Source organism: Geotrypetes seraphini, chromosome 1, assembly GCF_902459505.1.
Source record: "Geotrypetes seraphini chromosome 1, aGeoSer1.1, whole genome shotgun sequence".
Lineage (NCBI taxonomy): Eukaryota > Metazoa > Chordata > Amphibia > Gymnophiona > Dermophiidae > Geotrypetes > Geotrypetes seraphini.
This window is the reverse complement of record NC_047084.1, coordinates 314,275,052-314,297,378: the sequence shown is the minus strand read 5'-3', so window position 1 is coordinate 314,297,378 and position 22,327 is coordinate 314,275,052. Positions and strand designations below refer to the sequence as shown.

Genomic DNA, 22,327 nt, shown 5'->3' with positions numbered 1-22,327 from the left:
GAAGAAAACAGATAAATGGGGGTGGGGCATGGGCGCCCAGTGTACTTGTGTGGCTAGGGCCCGGGAAGAATTAATCCTGCCCTGTATAGCCCTCGATGGCGACTATTCCAAACTGAAGTTAGTTGGGCTGAGAACTTCAGCAGCCCCTCGTACATTGGGCTGGGTTTTTCAAGGTAACTGGCCGGAATTATTAAAAAAAAAAAAAAAAGTTTCTCTGTCAACGCTGGTTCACACAATCCGCTATGCCACTTCTCCCTCTCGTGCAGGAGATTGTGACGTCAACATCGAGGAAGAGCAGCCAATAGAATCGCGCCGGGGGCGGGACCAGAGTGCGAGGCTTTGAAAACAATCGCCTCGCGGTTGGCACGTTGGAGCTCAAAAACCGCAAAGGTCGGCTTTTGGGGTCATGGAGGGTGCGAGAGAGGAGCTCGGCTCCAGGCTGCCGTTTCGCTCGTTGCTTCCCGCGGGCGGCCACTCGGAGAACGTTCCCTGGTCCACGTACGCGCTGGGAGTTCTGCTCTTTCTGGCCACGTACTGGCTGCTCCAGTTCCTCTGGGATTTGCACTCAGTCCGCTCCAGAAACCTGCCGCCGGGGCCTTGGTGTTTGCCCTTCGTGGGCAACGCCGCCTTCCTGCTGCTGCCGGGGCGTCTGATCTCTCTGCTGTGGCCCGCTTTGAAAGGGGGCCGCGGGGCAGAGCGGCTGCTGACGAGCTGGAGGGCCATCGGCTCCGCGCACCTGTTTAGCGCTTTAGTGGCCGATGTCTACGGCAACGTCTTCAGCTTGTTCGGTGGCAGATATCTGGTGGTCTTCCTCAACGACTTCGACACGGTGAAGGACGCGCTGGTGAACTACGCCGAAGCGTTCTCGGATCGGCCCAATGTGCCCCAGATCGCCCTCACCTGCGAACGGAAGGGTAAGGGCCGGCAGCAGACTAGTCAGATCCCGGTATCTCTTTGTCTCCGTCTTTTTGAGTTTCAAGGCCGAACCACGAGCAACCCCGTGTTTGCCAGTCTTTACCCAAATAGTGAATTGGGTCAGGATCTACCTAAGGAGGGTTGTTTTTTGTGTGTGTGTGTTTTTTTTTTTTGCTGGAATTTGGTAGTGGACTCTCTCTTATTTTATTCACTTAATATACTACTTTGTTCAAATAGGATCCCCCCCATCTTTGCCAAATTTCAGTTAAAAGGATGACGGGAGAGGGCGCAATCCACGCATGGGAAGGGGTAAAACCCGGACCTGACGGACCTCGCGGATCTAAAACCGCACATCCTTAAAAATCTGAGGCCGTTCGTAGTTTCTGTCTCTAACATTCCTCTATGACATTTTAGCTCTGACGGATCCGTCTCAGCATAGGGAGGGAAAAGTATTAGAACCCGTCAGCGCTAGAATCTCATAGAGGTCTGTCAGAGCCAAATTCTATGTCGGGCTTAAAGGATAAGCAGAGCGCAAAACGGTAATAATAAGATCCGGCAGACTTAAACCTATACATAAGAAGGCTTCTGCTCTGATGCTCCAGCACTAGTCTCTGGCTCTGACAGACCTCTATGAGATTTTAGCGCTGACGGATCCTAATACTTTTCCCTCCCTATGTTGAGACGGATCCGTCAGTGCTAAAATATCATAGAGGTCTGTAAGAGACAGAAACTACAAGCGACACGGACACGGACCTCAGATTTTTAAGGACGTGCGGTTTTAGATCCGTAAGGTCCGTGTTTTACCCCTTCCCTCCACGCATCAATCTACTTATATAACGCAGTGAGCTAAAAGTTTTTGGTGCTCGGATATTAAAAGTGCCAAAATAAGTTTCCAAGTTTATTTACAGATTTAATATCCCTGCCTATTGTAATAAAAATGTCTAAGCAGCTTACAAACCCAACTAAGATGGAGTGGGTGTGCAGTTACGGACAATTGCAGTGAGGGCACGGGGTGGAGCTATAAAAGTTGAAAGGATGGGGGTTGAACATAAGGGTCGCTTCCTCATACAGGATCCACCGTGACTGAAATAAAGGGGGCACGAACTTGGGAAAGAGGAGGCCGCGTGTTGGGACAAAGGCTGGAAGGAGGGAGGAGGCACAAACTTGGGACATAGAATGGAAGAAAGAGGGAAAGATGCTGAGGTGGGGGTGGAAATAGAAAGGGATAATTGTTGGGCATGATTGTGAGTAAGAGTGAAAGAGAGATGGTGCACATAGGGAATGGAAGAAAGAGGAGAATTTTTGGGCATAGGGAGGGAGAGGTACAGATGCATGGGGAAGAGAAAGATGAGAGGGGGAAAAATGTTGGAGGACAGGGAACAGTGGGACAAAACACTGCAGCAAAACTCGTATACTACAAATAAGGATTGTAGTACTGCACTGGTTACTGATAGTTACTGGTTACTGTTTATACACTTCTTCCTCCTTATTCGCTGTGATAGGGGATTAACAGAACCACAAATACAGAAAAACCATGAATAACTTTTTCGTATGTTATTTGCTGTTTTCTATTAAAAACCATCGTGAATATAGTGAAACCGCAAATAACATGGTGGGAGACCTGGTCTGTTCCTGAAGGAGAAGCAAAACACGGTGAAGAAAGTGCTCGGCGTCAGTGATTTTCTCTGTAAACACTTGGAATCAACGATTTCTCTATGCAAGCTAATGTAATTTTGGGGGAGGAGCCAGCAAGCTAAAAACCGGGAATAATCGAATCCGCGAATGCTGAAACCACAAATATAGAGGGAGAAGTGTAGTTTGAATTCTCTTTTTTTCTTTGCTGCTTAGCATTTAAAACATTATATCAGTGTATTGCAAACTGTGTGCTGGCCGCGATTCCAGGTGTACCACGAGACGCCGAGGAGGAGGAGAGGTGCTGGCTGACTGCCTACAGGATGTGCTTCTTGCTGTGAGAGGCACATCTGTAAACAGTCAGCTGGCACCAGCACCTGTCCTTCTATCTGCGTGTCTTCCCTTCTAGCAACCCCCACTGGTGGCTCAGGACCCTTCTGTAGGGCCTTCTCACATGTGCAGATGTCAACGTGATTATGTCGTGCATGCTCACGATGTCATCACGTCGACGTCCGTGCACTTCTGGATGCCTTGAGCTGCAACCCCTATGTTTAGTGTGCCGTGGCTTGGCAAAGTTTGCGGGACACTGCACTATATGATGATGTCCCTAATAGCTTCGCAGATTTACCGAAGTATTAGGTAGATCTGCTGATCTACATAACTCCAGCCTGATCCTATCATTCCCAACTCTGAAAGATATAATACAAAACAAAGATATATAAGGAAACGATATACAATACAATACAAATCATTCAGATAAGAAAAGTGTGATACTTGCCCATCATAATTCACATAACCACACTATGGTTACACAAACATCTAAAAACATGTTTTTTTAAAATAAATCCATACCAGGGGTCCAAAGAGACTCAGACTAATAATAATAAAGACAATGGGCTCCTTTTTTCAAAGTCGCAGTAGAAGTTTCTACTGTGGACCGGTAAAGTACAGTACTTTGACGCTCTTAGGAATTCTATGATCATCAGATTATTTACCTTGCCGGTCCACAGTAGAAACCTCTACTGTGGATTTGTAAAAGGAGCCCAATGTTAATGGTCAGCTGCTATCTTGATACATTACCTAGACTGTATGCACTATCTGAGAATTTTAAGTGGCATATATAATTCTTTTTAACATGTTTAACTCTACACCGAATTCTATGTTGTAATATGCTGCTTGTAATGCGCTTAGAACTCTAATGAGGATTTGTTGGGATATATGATTGCATTTAACGTTACGTCAGACTGTATAATCTAATATAATAAAACGCTAGGCCGCGCATGCGCACTTCCTATGTGTGCGCCGGTTTTCCGTGAGCTGTAGCGACACATAGGAAGTGCGCATGCGCGGCTTACGCTCTGTCCCGCTCCCTTTTGAAAGACGCAGCGTCTCCCTTCCACTAACTTTGCCGTCGCCGCCTCTCCGCTCTCTCTTTTCCTCCCCCCCCCCCCCCCCCGAGGCGGATGGCCAGTGGCTTACGCGCTGACTTGGCGCACCAGAGGGCAAGATGAAGGGGGTGCGGAACAGTGCTTGCGGCGGCCTAGCGTGAACACGTCCACGAGTCCCCCCTCCCGCATCAACTGCTGCTGCTCCTGTTTGAAGCGGCATGCTGAGGTTTGCGGCCGGCTGTAGCGAACCTCGCAGGCCGCTCTCCACATGGAGCACGTTCCCTCTGACGCGATTGCGTCAGAGGGAACATGCTACCATATGGAGAGTGGCCTGCGAGGTTCACTACAGCCGTTCGTGAACCTAAGCAGGCCGCTTTGAGCGGCAGCGGCGGAAGCAAACATGGGTGGATGGAGGGAGGGGAAGAACAGGAGGGAATGCGAAAAATAAGGGCTATGGAGCAGGCAGGAAAGAGGGCTGCTTTGGGGGGAGGGGTGTGCTGGGGCCAGACAGCAATCGGGGGGAGGAACAGATGGGGGCCATGAAGCAGGCAGGCATTGCACAACAGGGGGAAAGGGGGCTGCTTTGGGGGGAGAGTTGTGCTGGGGGCAGACAGCAATCGGGGAGAGGGAGGAACAGAAGGGGGGCCACGAAGCAGGCAGGCATTGCACAACAGGGGGAGAGGTGAAAGGGGGCTGTTTTGGCAAGCATGGGGGGCCAGGGAGACAGACAGAAAGAAAGACGCACAGACAGGGGACCTGGGATAGACACAGACACAAAGAATGACAGACAGACAGCTTCCAGGGAGAGAGACAAATTAAAAAAACAACAACACACCATACATACAGACATCTACTCTAGCACCCGTTAATGTAACGGGCTTAAAGACTAGTGATTTGTTAACTGTATATAATATATACTAGTCTTTAAGCCCGTTACATTAACGGGTGCTAGAACATATGTGTGTGTGTCTGTCTTTATTTCTTTCTCTCTCTCTCCTTAGCCGCTTTTTTTCTTTCTGCCTTTCTTTTTCCTTGGCTGTCCATCACCACCCCTTGCCTGCTCCCCCTGTCCATTTTCCCTTCCTTTTACCTCCCCTGTGTCCACCACCACCCCTTCACTGCTCTCCTTATGCAGCAGCAGCCCTTCTCCCTTTGTTTTACCTCCCCCCTGTCCAGCAGCACCTCTTTCCTTCTCCCCCTGTCCAACATTAGTCCTCCGTTCCTTTTCTTCAACCCCCTGTCCATCAGCATCTCTTTCGTTCTCCCCCTGTGCAACAGGTGCTAGAGTAGACGACTGTTTTTTTTTTTCCTTTCTCTCTCTGTGCTTGGATGCTGTCTGTCTGTCTGTCATTCTTTCTGTCTGTGTCTCTGTCTTGTGCCATGCCTGCCTATCTCTCTGTGGCCCCCTTCTCTTCCCCGGCATGATTGGTGTGTGCCCCCAGAACACCCTTCCCCCCAAAGCAGCCCCGTTTCCCAATGCCCCTGCCCCCTTTTGTGCCATGCCTGCCTGCTCCGTGGCCCCTTTCTGTTTCCCCCCTATGATTGCTGTCTGGCCCAGGAAACCCCTCACCCCAAAGTAGCCCCCTTTCCCTCTCCCCTTGTTGAGCCATGCCTGCCTGTTCTGTGATCCCCTGCCCATGACTGCTATGTGCCCCCAGCACACCCCTACCCCCAAAGCAGCCCCTTTCCCTCTTCCCCTGCTTGCCTGCCTGCTCCCTGTGCATCAGCATCAGCATTTCCCTCCCCCTCACCTGTTCCTTCGTAGCAGCATGGAGATAAAACGGCTCCCTTAGTTCTTTGCTGGATTTTTTTTTAAGTTTAAAGATGCCTACGCGGCTCCTCTCACGATCCAGCCTGCGTCGGAAGCCTTCTCTGACACAGGCCGAGATCGTGAGAGGAGCCACGGCGGCAGTTTTAAACTTAAAAAAAAAAATGCAGCGAACTAAGGGAGCCGTTTTAAAAGCCGCCGCGGCGGCTCCTCTCATGAGCTGCACTTATATTATGTCGGAAGATGAGAGAGGAGCCGCGGCGACGGCGGCAGATTTCAAATTAAAATAATTTATGCGGCCAGCCGGCTCCCTCGAAACCCTCCCCCCCTTTCCCTTCCCGCGGTCCGTCTGGCTGCGTTGTTCTCTCCTCATTCTCAAACCGTCCGTGCCAGCTGAAGTGGGAGTGGGGGGGACTCAGCACCGGCTGGGCGACTCGAGCCGCCGGCCCCCAGGAGCTCGAGGCCGACGGCGGACATGGCTTGCGTTGCCGAGTTTGGTGACGTACAACCCGCGCATGCGCACTAAAAAAAACGGGACAGCTCAGGGAACACGATTTTTTTAGTGCGCATGCGCGTCTACCATTTTATTATATTAGATAGGCCCCCTTTTATCAATCCACGGTAGAGCATTTTAGCACTGGCCAGTGAGTTAAATGCTCCAATGCTCATAGGAATTGAATGAGTGTCAGAGGATTTACCTTGCTGGCCAGTGCTAAAATGCTCAAACACAGCTTGATAAAAGGGGGACATAATTATAGTGTGTATAATTCTTTATAACATGTTTAACTCTATATAAAATTCTGTGTGACAATATATTGCTTGTAACTCACCTAGAATTCTTAATTAGGATTCGGTGGGATATAAGATTGCACAATAACATTTAAGGTTTTACAAAAAGGACTGAGTTTTTTTTGTTCCTACCACTCATTATGACTCCCTCCAGATTAGAATAGATTTGCATCGTTTTCAGTGTAAATTTCAAATTACGCAATTATTATTATTATTATTTTTTTTTCAGACAAAATCAGTTCAGCCAGTGACTGCTCATTTGTTAAAAACAAATTGAGATGGGTTCCCCCTGAACCAGCGGATCCATTAATCACAGCCTTCAATACATGTGTGCTCGAGGATATTCAAGCCCTTGAGAACAAACCTAATAAGAATCCATTTTACAACCTTTCTAGATTAGAAAAATCAGCCATACCTTCCCTAGCCCAGAACAAACAAATTGTTATAAAACCTGCTGATAAGGATGGGGGAATAATGATCCAAGATAGAGAAAATTATGTAGCTGAAATCATGAGACAGATGGGTGATAATTTTTATGTTTCACTTCCAGAAGATCCCACATCTAGATTTTAAAAAGAAATTAGAGAAACAGTTGATTATGCACATAAGGCAACTTTATTACACAAAAAGTCGATAGTTGAGAATCCAGTCATTTTCATGATCTATGTTCCATGAAAGATTACCCCTAGTGGAATTCTGCGTGACTGCACAGAATTTGGGCAGAATGCCCCTTTTCTGCACAGATCCTGCCTTCTTGATGACATTGCTTGAATGAGTCATGGTATCAGCAGTGAGTCCCACAAGCCTGCTGTTAATCTGGAAGCGTCTCCTCTGATGCGGAGAGACTTCTGGCTCAGTGGCAAGTGGTGCATGGGAATTGATTCTGTGAGGAATTGAAAAGAGAGAGTCCCGAATGGGGAGGGGAGGCAGGAAAGATGCTGCACAGGAGGAGGGGAAAAGAGGAAAGTTGCTGCATGGGGGGAGGGGAGGAAGGAAAGCTGTAGCACAGGGAGATGGGAGGGGAGGAAGGATAGCTGCTGCACATGGGGGAGAGGAAGAATTGATGGACATGGTTAGAGGAGAGAAAGGGACAGATGCAACAAAGAGGTTGAAAGGGTAGGAGGGAGAAATCCTGTTTATGATGGAGGGGAGGGAGAGAGAGAAATGTTGGACATAAGGTGGAGGGGAGGAAGAGATGTTGAAGGGAGGAATGCTGCATGGAGGGGAATAGAGAGATTTGACCCAGGGCATGAGACAGGAAGAGAGAGAGAGAGAGATGGTGTACAATGGAAAAGAAACTTAAATGTTGGATATGGCAGTTTAAGGGAGGGAGAGAATGCTGCTTCGGGAGAGGGACGCAAGGGAGGGGGAGAGAAAAAGATGTTGGACATTGGGTGGATGAGAGGGAGGAAGAGATACACAGGAGAGGGAGATGTTGGATCCTGGAACAGAAGAAAGTGATGGAGATATGCCTGGCAATAAGAGTGAGGGAAGAGTGGGGAAAATGCTGGACTATGGGGGAGAGTTCAGGGAAGAAAGAAAGGACAGACAAGTGTTGGGCTATAAGGGTGGGGAGGGAAAGAAGAGGGAGCAGATGCTGAACTATAAGGTTGGAAAAAGAAAAACCCTAGAATGGTAGAATCATGTGGGAGAGGTCAGGAAGGAGTGGTAAGGAAGAGGATGAGAGGATACTTATTACAGAGGGTAGAAATATGGACATGGGGAGTACGTTGAAGTTGAAAGGGAATGGCGGGCTGAGGAGAGAATAAGATGGGGAATGTTAGAGAAGATGGAAATTTGATAAGTAGCTGAAAAGTGAAAAAGAGAAGGTTAAGAAATAGGCAGAAAAGAGCTAAAAAGGAATGATTAATATTTCAGAGGCAGGTGTACTGAGGGACTAGACAGGAGAGAAGAGAGAAGAAAAAGGGCAAATGGCAACTGTTTGAAGGAGAATTAACTGATAATAGACATAAAGGACTCTTTTTACGAAGGAGCGCTTGCGGTTTTAGCACACACTCCGGATTAGCACTAACTGAAAAACTACTGCCTGCTCAAGAGGAGGTAGTAGTGGCTAGCACGCGCTATTCCGCACATTAAGGCCCTAACGTGCCTTCGTAAAAGGAGCCCAAAATTGATGATGTTAATTTTTTTGCAATTAAACAAGTACCCACTAGATGGTGCAGTAATAATATAAATTTATAGCTGCAGTGATTAGAACAAAGACTTATTTTTTAACTCAATACTGTTATACCTGCTGGTTTGAATGTAGAACTTGATCTTTTTGTAAGAAGCAGCCAAATGGGGGCGTGGCTTGGAGCGCGCACGATATGGCAGCCTAACCGCAGCGCTCCCGTATCCAGGCAACAAACGGAATAAAAATAAAACTTCTACTTTGTCTAATCGCTATTAAAAATACATAAAACAACGTCGGAAATGGCAAGTATGAAGCAGGGAAAAGCTGAAAAACCTTCAACATCGGGTATATCAGCAAAAAGAACAAAAGTAACTCCCCTGTCACCATCGAGTATGCCGTTCCCGATGGAGACTGAAGAACTCACTGAAAAGTCTGATATTATGACTGAACTGTTCAAAATAAAACTGATGCTGACTGAAAATGCCAATAAAATATCTGAAGTTAAAGAAGAACTTCTTAACATGAAACAAGAGATCCAAACGGAAAGACTGAGAATGACAGTGATGGAAGAAAAAATGGAGAAATTTGAATCCTTCACACAAGAATATGACAAAGATAAAAAAGAAGTAGCAGCTTTAAAAAATCAATTGGTGGATATGGAAAACCGAGGAAAAAGAAAGAACATCAGAATTTTGGGGCTGGCTGAAAATATTGAAGGGGGAGATCCTGTACAATTCTTGGAAAATCTTTTACCTAAACTGCTTCAGCTCAATTCAAAATGGCCGTTAGAAATTGAAAGAGCCCACAGAATCCCCACAAGAAAGCCAGTAAACCAGGCTGCTCCAAGACCTTTGATATTCAAGGTGTTAAGGTATCAACAAGCTCAAGAAATATTAAAAATGGCAAAAGCAAATAAAAACTTGAATTATAAAGGATCAAAACTGATTTTAGTACCGGATTTTGCTAAATATACAGCAAACATAAGAAAACAATTCCTCACATACAGACAGCAGCTGAAAGAAAAAGGATACATATATGGAATATATTATCCATCCACTATGAGAGTATCCAGTGGAAATAAATCCATATATTTTCAAGACCCTGCAAAACTGAAAGAATTTTTGACACAAAAAGAACCTATGTTTACATAAAAAACAGAACAATTCAGCTGAAGAAAGAAGATGGAAAAAAGGGAAAATAAAGAAGATTATTAAAAAAAAAATTAAGACATAAGAAATGTTACTAACTGGAAATATAATTTATTGATATAGTGGATGCAATAATATAATATTATTTTATTAAATTAATTATTAATAAAATATTAGCATCCACAATCATTAATATTACTAGGAAAAAAAAAAAATAAATAAAATAAAATATAAAAAAAAAAATATATATTTATTTAAATATTTATATAAAATACATATTTTAATCAAAATAGAGAATTTATTTAATTATATAGCATATTAACTTATTATGATTAATGAATAATGAAATGATTTACAATGAAATTATCATTAAAAATATTGAAAGGAAAATTTATTATTGCTATATTGAGAATAAGATTTAAAAATGAAATATATTAATTTATTATAAAAACAATATTTTGATTCTGTGTAAGAAAATTATAATTTTATGAAATATATACAAGAAAATAATTTGATTATTGAAAGGATTAATTAATAAAATAGATGTCTACTATAAAATTTTTATTTAATTCAATTATTCAGTCATATTAACTTATTATGAAAAATAAGAAATTAAGTAATTGATTGGTAGATAATTAAGAAAATATTAATTTATTATAAAACTTATATATTGATATAAAATGTATATTTTATTCAATTATTCATTCAAATTAATTCATTATGAAGATGATCTATGAAAATGATTGAAATGCATTATTATTAATATTAATATTTATATAAAAATGGATATATTTAATTTATATGATGATTTATAGATATATATAGAGAATAAGAGCTATATTTATAATATGTTTATTTATTAAGAGTATTATATTACATGTATGCATGATATTGAATTTAATTGTATGAATCAAATATATATAATTCTCAGTAAATTTATAAAATTTTATAGATTAAATGGATATAAATTTCAATTATATAAGGGTGGAAGTATAAAGAATGTATTGAATTTAGAAATATGTTTTTAAATAATATAATGAATTATTAGTTGCCTGGGGATGGAGATGTAGGTTTTGCATGACCAATGCGTGTTCCAAATCAGAATATGATAATGGGTGGGAGGGGAGGGAAAATAATGGGTGGGATAGGAGATAAATTTTTATTGAATGTGCTAGGAACTAATCATGTAAACTATCATAGAATATTAGTTAAAACATAATTATTAATTAGATGGATATAAAAATGTATTCGCTGAATGTCAATGGTTTAAATCATCCTATTAAGAAGAAGAAATTATTATCGTTCCTTAAAAATCAAAATGCGGACATTTACTTCATTCAAGAGACCCATCTTTCGGAAATTGAATCAAAAAAATTATCTGGAGGATGGATTTCTAAATGTTTATTTGCACCGGCTTTAAAGAAAAAAGCTGGAGTGGCTGTTCTAATAAACAAAAAATGTAATGCAGATTTTAAATTAATTAATTATGATCCCTTAGGTAGATGGGTACATATCGAAGTGGTTCTGGGAAATACAACCCTGAATTTATTCAATTTATATGCTCCTAATACGAATCAAATGGAGTTTTTTAAACAAATTCAACAATTACTTTTACCACTGGCTACATCTAATTTAATAGTAGCAGGGGATTTCAATGCTGTAATGGATCCGATTTTGGATAAAAAACCAAGTAAAGTTATGAAATCATTAGGCTTAGATAATTTGATACTATCTTGTGATTTAGTAGATATATGGCGAATTCTTCATTTTAATGAACAGGAATTTTCTTTTTGTTCTCAGGTCCATAAATCTTTTTCACGAATTGATTATATATTTGTTTCTAATAATATAGCGCAGCGTGTACTAAAAGCAATAATTGATCCCATTATAATTTCAGATCATGCTGGTGTGTGGATTAATCTTCAAAATAATGATGTTGAAAACTTTGATTCAATATGGAGATTTAATAATGATTTACTAGAGGATTCAAAATTTCTTGAAGATTTTAAAATAAAAATGCAAGAATTCTTTCAATTTAATGAATCAGATACTATTAATGCTGAGATCTTATGGGATGCTTTTAAAGCAACTATGAGAGGAAATATTATTACATACTCAACATTTATTAATAAACAAAAAAAAAAACAATTTCTTGAAATAGGAAAACAAATTAAATTATTAGAAAATAAATTAATTGAGAAATGGGAAAATAAAACATTACAAGAAATATTAAAATTAAAAGTTAAATATAATGAGATTTCTTCTCAAATTGTGAGAAAAGACATTTTCAATAAACAAGTACAATATTATAGAAATTCAAATAAAGCGGGGAAATTATTAGCAAATTTACTTAAAGTAAAGAAAAGAAAATCTAAGATTATTGCAATCAAAGATACACAAGGTAACACACATACCAACACAAAAGATATTATAACACAATTTCTTGATTTTTATAAAGAATTATATACTTCCAATTCTTATAAAAATAAAGAACAAGATGGATTAACTTTTTTAAATTCATATATTGGACCAAATATTCCAGATCATATAAAAGGAAGTTTAGAAGAACCTATATCTTTAAAAGAGTTAGAAACAGCATTGAAGTCTCTTAGAGTTGGATCCGCTCCAGGTGGAGATGGGTATACTGTTGAATTTTATAAATTTTTCCAAAATATCATATTACCACATCTGTTAAATTTGTATCAATATCAAATAAAGAATGAAAATATTTCTGGTACTATGGCAGAATCGATAATTATAGTTTTACCAAAACCAAACAAAGATCCTACTCTTGTATCAAATTACAGGCCTATTTCATTATTGAATGTGGATAACAAATTAATGGCTAAAGTATTAGCATTAAGATTGGCAAAAGCCCTTCCTTTCATTATTGATGTACATCAAACAGGATTTATTGCTAAAAGACATTCATCAAATAATACTAGATTAGCATTCCACTCATTAAATTTAGCAAAAAATATAAATGATCCAGCTTTTTTAATATCTTTAGATGCAGAAAAAGCCTTTGATAGAGTGGAATGGAATTTTATATACCAAGCTTTACAATGGTTTGGTATAGGATCCGGTTTTATTAAAATGATTCAGACATTGTATAGCTCTCCTGGAGCAAGATTATATATTAACAATAATTTATCAAATAGATTTAACTTGCATAGGGGAGTTAGACAAGGATGCCCTTTGTCTCCTTTACTTTTTGATATTGTCCTAGAACCTTTATTAATTGCAATAAACAAAACTAAGGAGATAAAGGGAATATCATTTACCAGTTTTGAATTTAAATTATCTGCATATGCAGATGATATATTATTATATTTAAGAGAACCGGAAACTACTATTCCATGTATACTTAATTTAATAGAAAAATATGGTACTTTTTCTGGATATAAAATTAATTGGAACAAATCTGAAATTCTCCCAATAAATGTTCATTGTACTAAAGGATTATTTGACCCATATTCATTTATTTGGAAAGAGGATGGAATAAAATACTTAGGAATTATGATCAAAAATACAATTGAAGATACAGTCAAAGAGAATGAAAAACTTTTATTGAAAAAAATAACAGAAATGTGTGAGCAATGGAATCCACTACATCTTTCTTGGTGGGGAAGAATTCAAACAATTAAAATGATGATATTACCTGTGATTTGTTACCAAATGAGTATGATTCCAATATTTTTTCAGGGGTCATTTTATAAAAAACTTAACAATGTTCTTACAAAATTTGTTTGGTGTGGGAAAAGACCAAGAATCGCTTTAGTATCATTACAAAGACCAATTATGGAAGGGGGGGTAAATTTTCCAAATTTTTATAGGTATCATCAAGCCTATATTTTAAGACAGGGTATGTATTGGATCCTCCCAGACCTTTTAGAAAATGTACCAGATTGGCTGTATTTAGAATGGCGGCTCCTGTTCCCTTTATATCCAGAACAGTTAATAACTATAACAATGCCTAAAAGATACAAAGACCATAGAATTTTATTTGACACTTGGAAAACATTGAGATATATCAGTAATCTATCACCAGAACCTATTGCTAAATCTCTAAATCAATCAATATGGATAAACTCCAGGATCAGAATTGGCGGATTTAAAATCGTCTGGAAACAATGGATAAATGCAGGAATAAGAACATTGAATGATGTCATATCAGAAGGATCACTGCTTAGTTTTTCACAATTGCAAAATAAATTTGGATTAAATAAAACACAATATTTTAAATGGATGCAATTGAAGCAGGCCATTCAGGTAGGGTTCCCTGAATGGAAAAATCTAAATAATCAATATAGTATACAGGTTCTATGTTTCCAGGCGGATTTTTTGGGTCACCAAGCCGCAAAATGGTACAAATTGATATACGGATTTTTAAATAAAAAAAAGAAAACAGGTCTTAGGGATATTTGGAGTATTGAGATTGGTCAGACAATTTCTGAATCTCAATGGCCACGATTATGGTCCTGGAGATTAAGATCTACAAAGTCAGCATCTATGAATCAAACATGGTTGTTCTTATTACATAGAGTATTCTGGACCCCAACGCGCCTGCAAAAAATAGATAGTACTAGATCTAATAGATGCTGGCATTGTAAATTGGAAATAGGGACGTTAGATCATTTAATCTTTTTCTGTCCCTATGTAAACGCATTTTGGAATTCAATTTGGCCCCAAATTAATAAGTTACTAGAGAATCACGTAGGACTCTCATATGACACCATATTATTTGGCACTGCAATGAGAACTAAGAGTCCGATTTCAGCAAATAATAATAAGCTATTACTAATACTAACAGGAGTCGCCATGCAACAAATTACTCAAAATTGGAAAGATTATACCAAATTAAATTATACGTTCTGGTGGAATTCTGTCTGTCATATTTATAAAATGGAAAAAATATTAGCGTTACAACAGGGAAATCTTCATTTCAAGAAAATTTGGCAACCATTGACAAATTATTCTAATGATTAGTTTCTTAGCACAATGATAAAAATTATATATGAATGGGGTGGGATTTGATTAATTAATGGAAACATATTATATAAAAAGGGGGAGGGATTTATATTTTATATGTTATTGTATAATCTTTATCATATTATATTTTAAATACTATGAATTATTAATGATAATATTTTGGATATGTAATAATTAACAATATATTGTATGATTCAAATATTGTAAGAATGGAAAATTTATAAATAAAAATTTAAAAAAAAAAAAAAAAAAAAAGAAGCAGCCAAATGTAGGGGTCCTTTTACTAAGGCGTGCTAGCCGTTTTAGCGCTCGCTAAATGCTAATGTGTCCATAGACTATAACGGACGCGTTGGCTTTAGCGTGTGCTAATATTTAGCACATGCTAAAACGGCTAACATGCCTTTTATTTTTTTATAAGAAACATTTGTTTTATATGACATCACATTTCATGTTATGCTCAGCTACACTTTACAGTATTTTTTGAATCATTAATATCACGTTTTCTATATTATTACTACTATTTTTGATTGAGAACAGGGCAGTCTGTTGGTCATGGATTTGAATTTTGGCGGGAAAGTCCGTTTGAAATCCAGGATGATTATCAGAAAAGACTTGAGAGATGGATAGAAAAGGTGTTTGTCCTCAACCCCAGTCCTTTTTGCATTAAGTTTCTTTTGGATGGAGAGCCCTTTATCTGCATTGAAGCTTTTGGGGTGTCTTGCAGTTTCTATTGCCTATTTGATTCTTCTTTTAAGCTGTAAATATGTTGTTCACATTCATAATTAGGGGAGTAAGTAAGTGAAATGCTGTTCCAGTTCACCAATACTGAAGTGAATCCTAAGGGACCTAGGACAATTTATTTAAAAAGTGGTTGAGGGTTAGATATTATTCTAAAAACCATCTGGTCATTGCTGAGCTTTATTGACAAGTACTGAGAAATACTCTTTTTTGCTTTCTTATCCACAGCATACTTTGCAGCCTAAACGATCAAGAGAGCATTGGGGATAAGCTGCATATGACTTTGTAAGTTGAATGAAAGACATAGGGGAAATAGAATGGGTGCCAAGTTTCATAAGTGAATTTGTGCATCTACCCATGGTGGATAAATTGTTAGGCAGATGGGATAGACCATATTCTCCTTTATTTAAAAGGAGATGCTAGTACCTCTATATAAGTCTCTAGTAACATAACATAAAAATTTATTTCTAGACTGCAACTGCCGAAGAGTTCAATGCGGTTTACAAAAGACTAGCTCTAAATACATAATTCAAGATGACGGATGAATTAGTTTTTAGGAACTGAAAAACTTCAAAAACAAAAAAAATCTTAAGTTGTTTTCTATAATGAAAATAAGAAATAGACTTCGATAATAGCCCCTTAAACTCTTTATCCTATAATGCAATCTGAAAAGAGAGAGTTTTGTCATGGTATCTTTTGTACCTGCAGTCCTTAACTGGTGGAAAAACAAAGCTTTAGTACTGCATGAGTAATGTAAAGAAGAATAACAGAACAGACTTATCAAATAAGAAGGAACTAGGCTAGTGGTCTCAAACTCAAACCCTTTGCAGGGCCACATTTTGGATTTATAGGTACTTGGAGGGCCGCAGAAAAAATAGTTAATGTCTTATTAAAGAAACAACAATTTTGCATGAGGTAAAACTCTTTATAGTTTATAAATCTTTCCTTTTGGCTAAGTCTTAATAATAATATTGTAATTTATAGCTAAAGAGACATGATCAAGAAACTGTTTTATTTTACTTTTGTGATTATGATAAACAAATCGAATGCCTCAAAATAGTACCTGGCGGGCCGTGAGTTTGAGACTACTGAGTTAAGGGGAATGGTTAATCTGCTGGCTGGGTTGGAGGGGAGAACAGGACAATCAAGCCATTGTGACATCACTGATGAGGTTTGCTCTTATTGGTGGAATGAGGCATTATGACATCACAATCTCAGCTCTGCTTCCCAAAGACAAACAGGATGTCATGGTTACAGTTAAGCCAGTAGTCTCAAACTCAAACCCTTTGCAGGGCCACATTTTGGATTTGTAGGTACTTGGAGGGCTTCAGAAAAAAATAGTTAATGTCTTATTAATGAAATGATAATTTTGCATGAGGTAAAACTCTTTATAGTTTATAAATCTTTCCTTTTAGCTAAGGCTTAATAATAATATTGTCATTTATAGCTAAAGAGACATGATCAAGAAACTGTTTTATTTTACTTTTGTGATTATGATAAACATACTGAGGGCCTCAAAATAGTACCTGGCGGGCCACATGTGGCCCCTGGGCTGTGTGTTTGAGACCACTGAATTAGGCCCATACCCTTACTGACAACCGTATCCACAGGCCCCATTTAGGATACGGTGTAAAATTCTGGAATCCACACCTTCAAAAAGATATGAACAGGATGGAGTCTATCCAGAGGGTAGCTACTAAAATGCTCAGTGGTCTCCATCATAAAGAGTATAGGGACAACAGTGCTGTGCAGTCAGGACCTTTAGGGGATTAATCCAAGTCCTTGAGGGCACTGTTCTGAATTTGGTTGAGCAGGTAGAAGCTGTTCAATCAATCAAATTCAGATCAGTACTGTTGGGTTCTTCAGGGGATTGGCTGAAACCCCATCCCTAGAGCCCTGCTTTCCTTTTATGATTTACTTTTTGCTTGATGCAGTTTGACCAGTTGAACAGGCCAACAAATCAAATTGCATCAAGCAAAAAAAAAAAAGCAGAGCTGTACAATAGAGCTGAGTTGGGGATTCACTGAAAACACTGACCACATGCTATTGGGGATGTATAGACCTCAATATACTGTATACTTTAGAAAAGGAAAGGCAGAAGATGGTAGATATGATGGAAACTTTATTTAAATGTCTCTTGTTCACCTACTGTACAGACTCCTCCGTGGATTTACAGAATGAGGATTATCAAAAAGTAAAAAAACCTAATCTTTCAATAAATGTCTTTAACAGTTTCTCTCATTTTCTTTCTTTCTTTCTTTCTCTCTCTCTCTCTCTCTCTTTCTTTCTTTCTCTCTCATTTTTTTTTTCTTTTTCTTTCTTTCTTTCTTTCTTTCTTTCTTTCTTTCTTTCTCTCTCTCTCTCTCTCTTTTTCTTTCTTTCTTTCTCTCTTTCAGGTATTGTATTTGCACCCTATGGCCCAGTATGGAAGCAGCAGAGGAGGTTCTCCCATTCAACCCTCCGCCACTTTGGACTCGGGAAGCTCAGCCTGGAAGTCAAAATTAATGAAGAATTTAAGTATGTGAAGATAGAAATGTTAAAAGAGGGCTTAGTCAACCCATTCCCAATCATCAGCAATGCAGTGTCCAATATTATTTGTTCCATCTGTTTTGGTAAGCGCTTTGACTATGAGAACAAAGAGTTCAAAACTCTGCTGTGCCTTCTTTCCCGTGGATTAGAACTATTCTTAAATGGCCAAATCCTTCTTTTAAATCTCTGGCCTTGGCTTTACTATCTTCCTTTTGGAAAGTTCAAAGAGCACAGGCAGATTGTAAATGACCTCAAAGCCTTTCTACTCAGAATAATTACAGAGCACAGGGAAACCCTGGATGCAGAAAACCCGAGGGACTTTATTGACATGTATCTCTTACACATGGAAAAGGAAAAAAATACCAACAGCGAGAGCAGCTTTAATGAAGACTACCTCTTGTTCATCATAGGTGATCTGTTTGTTGCAGGCACAGATACCACCACCAACACAATACTTTGGTCTCTTCTGTATATGTCACTGTATCCAGATGTTCAAGGTAAATAAAACTAAGTTTGGGTGGAGAGGAAGCAAATTGTTGTTTTTAGGGTGATGGGTGATGTGATTGTTTAGTTTTAAAACTTCTAAAATTCTCAATATAGGGCCGTGAATCTGATCTGCTTCTGTCTGATAGCCTGCTCAATTTGCACTCTCTTTATGCTTGCTTTCCACAGAGAAGGTACAGGCTGAGATTGATGCAGTTATTGGCCGGCAAAGGCCTCCGTCTCTTACGGACAAGGCCCTCATGCCCTTCACGGAAGCAACTATCATGGAAATACAGAGGATAAATTCAGTTGTGCCCTTTAGTATTCCTCACATGTCATCAGAGACCACTGGTAGGCATCAAGAAATACTTTACATTCTTAGGCATTGGCTATCCATGCAATTCCTACAATATTTATTTCTGGGTACTAGTATTATTAATCGTTTACTGAGTCTTATGACATTATGAGAGAGAGAGGAAGCACTAGAGCTCAGCATCAGCTTTACTTGCTGGAGAAACGCAAAGAAAGCACAAACCATTCTTTGAGTTGCATCTCTTTCACCTATCAGCAACTCTGTAAAAATGTAAAATAAATATGATTGCTTGACATACTGGGGACTAAGGCAATAAGCATTTTTCCCATAGGCATAAAGGACTTTATTTTTTCCCAGTATTTTATTGAAAAATTTTTGAATATATAAATGAATACAAACCAATAAAGAAACAACAATAATCCTAAAGGTTACCAAGATTAATAAATTCTATCTAGACAAGTAAAAGATATGTGTATGGAACAATCATACAGAATTAGCTTAGAGAATCTTACAGTATTCATCCAGAGGTGCCCAAGTCTTTTTGAAACTTGAAAAAGTGTTTTTTGGATGCTATTGTCTTTCCAGTTGCAAATGATTTGATGAGTAGCCAAGGCAATCATAATATTGGAAGGTTCTAGTGACCGTTGGTGGCATGAAGATATCAGGATTTGAAGAATGTAATATAATTGATTTATAAGATATAGGCATCAAATTGTCTAACCCCCTCCTTTACAAAGCTGTTTTAGTATTTTTAGCGTTTTAGAATTCCTATGAGCATCTGAGCTGTTACCATGGCAGCTGGTGCTAAAAACACTAGTGCAGCTTTGTAAAGGTGGGGGTAAGTGAAGTATGGACAAAATTCTTGATCAAATAGCAATCCAATATGTTTGAACATTTGGGCATGTAAAGAAGAGATGCATTAAAGATCCAGGATCCTGAAGGCAAGACCAGCAGAGGTTTGAAGAAGATTTTTTGAAGAAACAGCAATTTTAGTAGGTGTCCAATAGGCATTATGCATAATAAGTGAATTGGCAGATGGATGCTGACATAGTAGATCGAGCTGAAGAGGACCAGAAAGAAATCCAGTCAAATTCTTTAGGATTTAGATGTAATTCCTTTTCCCAAAATTCCCTGAAGGGAGTTAATTTAGATAAAATATATTTTGTAAATTTTTGATGCTTTTTTATTACCAAACAGTAAAGGTTGGGTAAATTTAAAGAATCAAAGGAATCGTCAAAATGAGATAGTAAGGGACTAAAATAATCTTTAAACAGTGACCCATTTTCAAACATTCTCCTGAAAGCAATTTGCCATCAGAGGTAAGCTGAGAGAGTGACCAAATATTATTCGACTGGCATTTATCTTTCATATCAGTAGGAGATAAAATTTAATAGTACTGTTAAAACCACAGAGGGACATGTTCAAGACTTATCGACTCTTTGTTAATAGATTTATAAAATGTCAATATAGTCAGTGCAGAAGATTTGAGCAATCTGATTCATTAAATGGAAACTTATCCATAAAGGGTAGTAAGTTTAAAGGTTTGTGAGAAATTAAAGAAGTTTCCAGTGTCAACCATCTAGGAGAATCACAGAAATCAGATTTATGAATCAAGGACTTTGTTTTATAACAGGGTGCCTTTGTGGGTAGTCCAAAAAGGTGCCTGTATTATAGAGGCAACATTGGTGCTTGAATGCCTTTAAAAAATTAGTTCCCAGAACAGTATTACCAAAATTGGAAATCCCTTTTGGCTCTTTTTTGGTATTAAGTGTGTTTGCTGCTGAATTTCATAGTCATGTTGGTGGGTTATGCATGACAGAGTGCATGATATCAAAGATAATAATTTAAGAGTTATGTTCTTTTCCAGCTGTACTTCACTAATTACATTTTTATTGCTTTTTTTCAAGTTTTTCAAGGCTATACTATTCCTAAAGGTAGCATAATCATAGCTAATCTCTGGTCGGTGCACAGGGATCCTAAGATATGGGAAAAACCAGATGACTTCATCCCTAATCGATTTTTGGATGCATCTGGACAGGTCCTCAAAAAAGAAGCATTTATTCCTTTCGGGATAGGTAAATATTTTTCCATTACTGACAGCCTGATAAAGAAGATAGAGTTTGAATGGGGGAAGCTAGGGGCAAATTGTGACATATAAAGACTGGTAAATGTTGAATGCTATCTGCTAGTGTGGTTACCCGAGTTTGTCTTGTTACCCGAGTTTGTCTTGTTTAAAAGCAGACTGAAAACCAACCTTTTTGATAAACTTCAATCCATAACCCTGGTCCTCACAAGAAACATCATACATAGGTTCAAAAACAACACTTGATAAATCCATCAAGACAATAACAGTTGTATATATATATAAACCCATAACCCACCCTCCCTCCCAACACTATTCTTCTTAATTCATTTTACCCTCTCTTCAAGTGTACAATCCCTCCCCCCACCCTTCCTTAAATAATGTATTTCTTATATACCGCTATACCGTGAAGTTCGAAGCGGTTTACAATAAAGATACATTTGACAGTACATGGGATAGAAACGGTTTACAATAAAGATACGTTTAGTCAGTACAAAAGATGCAAGTGGTTTACATTATATTTTGCACAAGTGGTTTACACTATATTTTGCACAAGTAAGCAAATTAGTGAAGATGGAACATGTGGATAACGAGAATGCACTGTATTCTATTCTAAGATGACATTGCAGATGTCTATTATACATGAAGATTGTTATTTTCATATGCTGATTCATAATTGCTTTTTATTGTTTTCATTCTCTTTTTTTAGGTCGTCGTGTTTGCTTGGGCGAAAAGTTGGCCAAAATGGAAGTATTTTTGATGTTTGTGAATCTCCTACAGACTTTCACCTTTCGTTTGTCTGATGAAACCAATAAACCATCATTAGAGGGAATGTTTGGTCTGACCTTAGCTCCGTTTCCATTCAGTGTTGCCATATCCAGCAGATGAAATCAGCCACACTTAAGCATACTTATGGAGCTATTAACGTAGAACAAAATCTTTTCTAGAGAGAAGAAAATGGTAAAACCAGAAGACATAATTTGAGGTTGAGGGGTGGTAGACTCAAGAGCAATGTAATGCCTGGAATGCGCTCCTGAGAGAGGTGGTGGAGATGAAAACGATGACAGAGTTCAAAAAAGCATGGGATGAACACAGAGTATCTAGAATCAGAAAATAATAGTAAATATTGAAAAACTAAGGCCTGTACTGGGCAAACTTGCACGGTCTGTGTCTTTATATGGCCATTTGGTGGAGGATGGACTGGGGAGGGCTTCAATGGCTGGGAAGGTATAGATGGACTGGAGTGAGCTTTAACAAAGACTTTAGTAGTTGGAACTTAAGAACAGTACCGGGCAGAGCTTTGGATCCTTGCCCAGAAGAACTAGGAAAAAAACAACAACAAATTTTTAGATTGAATCAGGTTGGGTAGACTGGATGGACCATTCGGGTCTTTATCTGCCATCATCTACTATGCT

At 38.7% G+C, this 22,327-nt stretch overlaps 1 protein-coding gene across 1 annotated transcript; it reads left to right on the top strand.

Moving 5' to 3' along the window:
- Positions 1–369: 369 nt before the first annotated feature.
- On the top strand, positions 370–21,949 carry LOC117365686 (cytochrome P450 2U1). The gene is made up of 5 exons (XM_033956352.1): positions 370–914; positions 17,901–18,530; positions 18,706–18,867; positions 20,737–20,904; positions 21,622–21,949. The coding sequence occupies exons 1-5, from the start codon at positions 407–409 to the stop codon at positions 21,798–21,800; spliced, it is 1,647 nt and encodes a 548-aa protein (XP_033812243.1). The 5' UTR covers positions 370–406; the 3' UTR covers positions 21,801–21,949.
- The last annotated feature ends 378 nt before the right edge of the window (positions 21,950–22,327 follow it).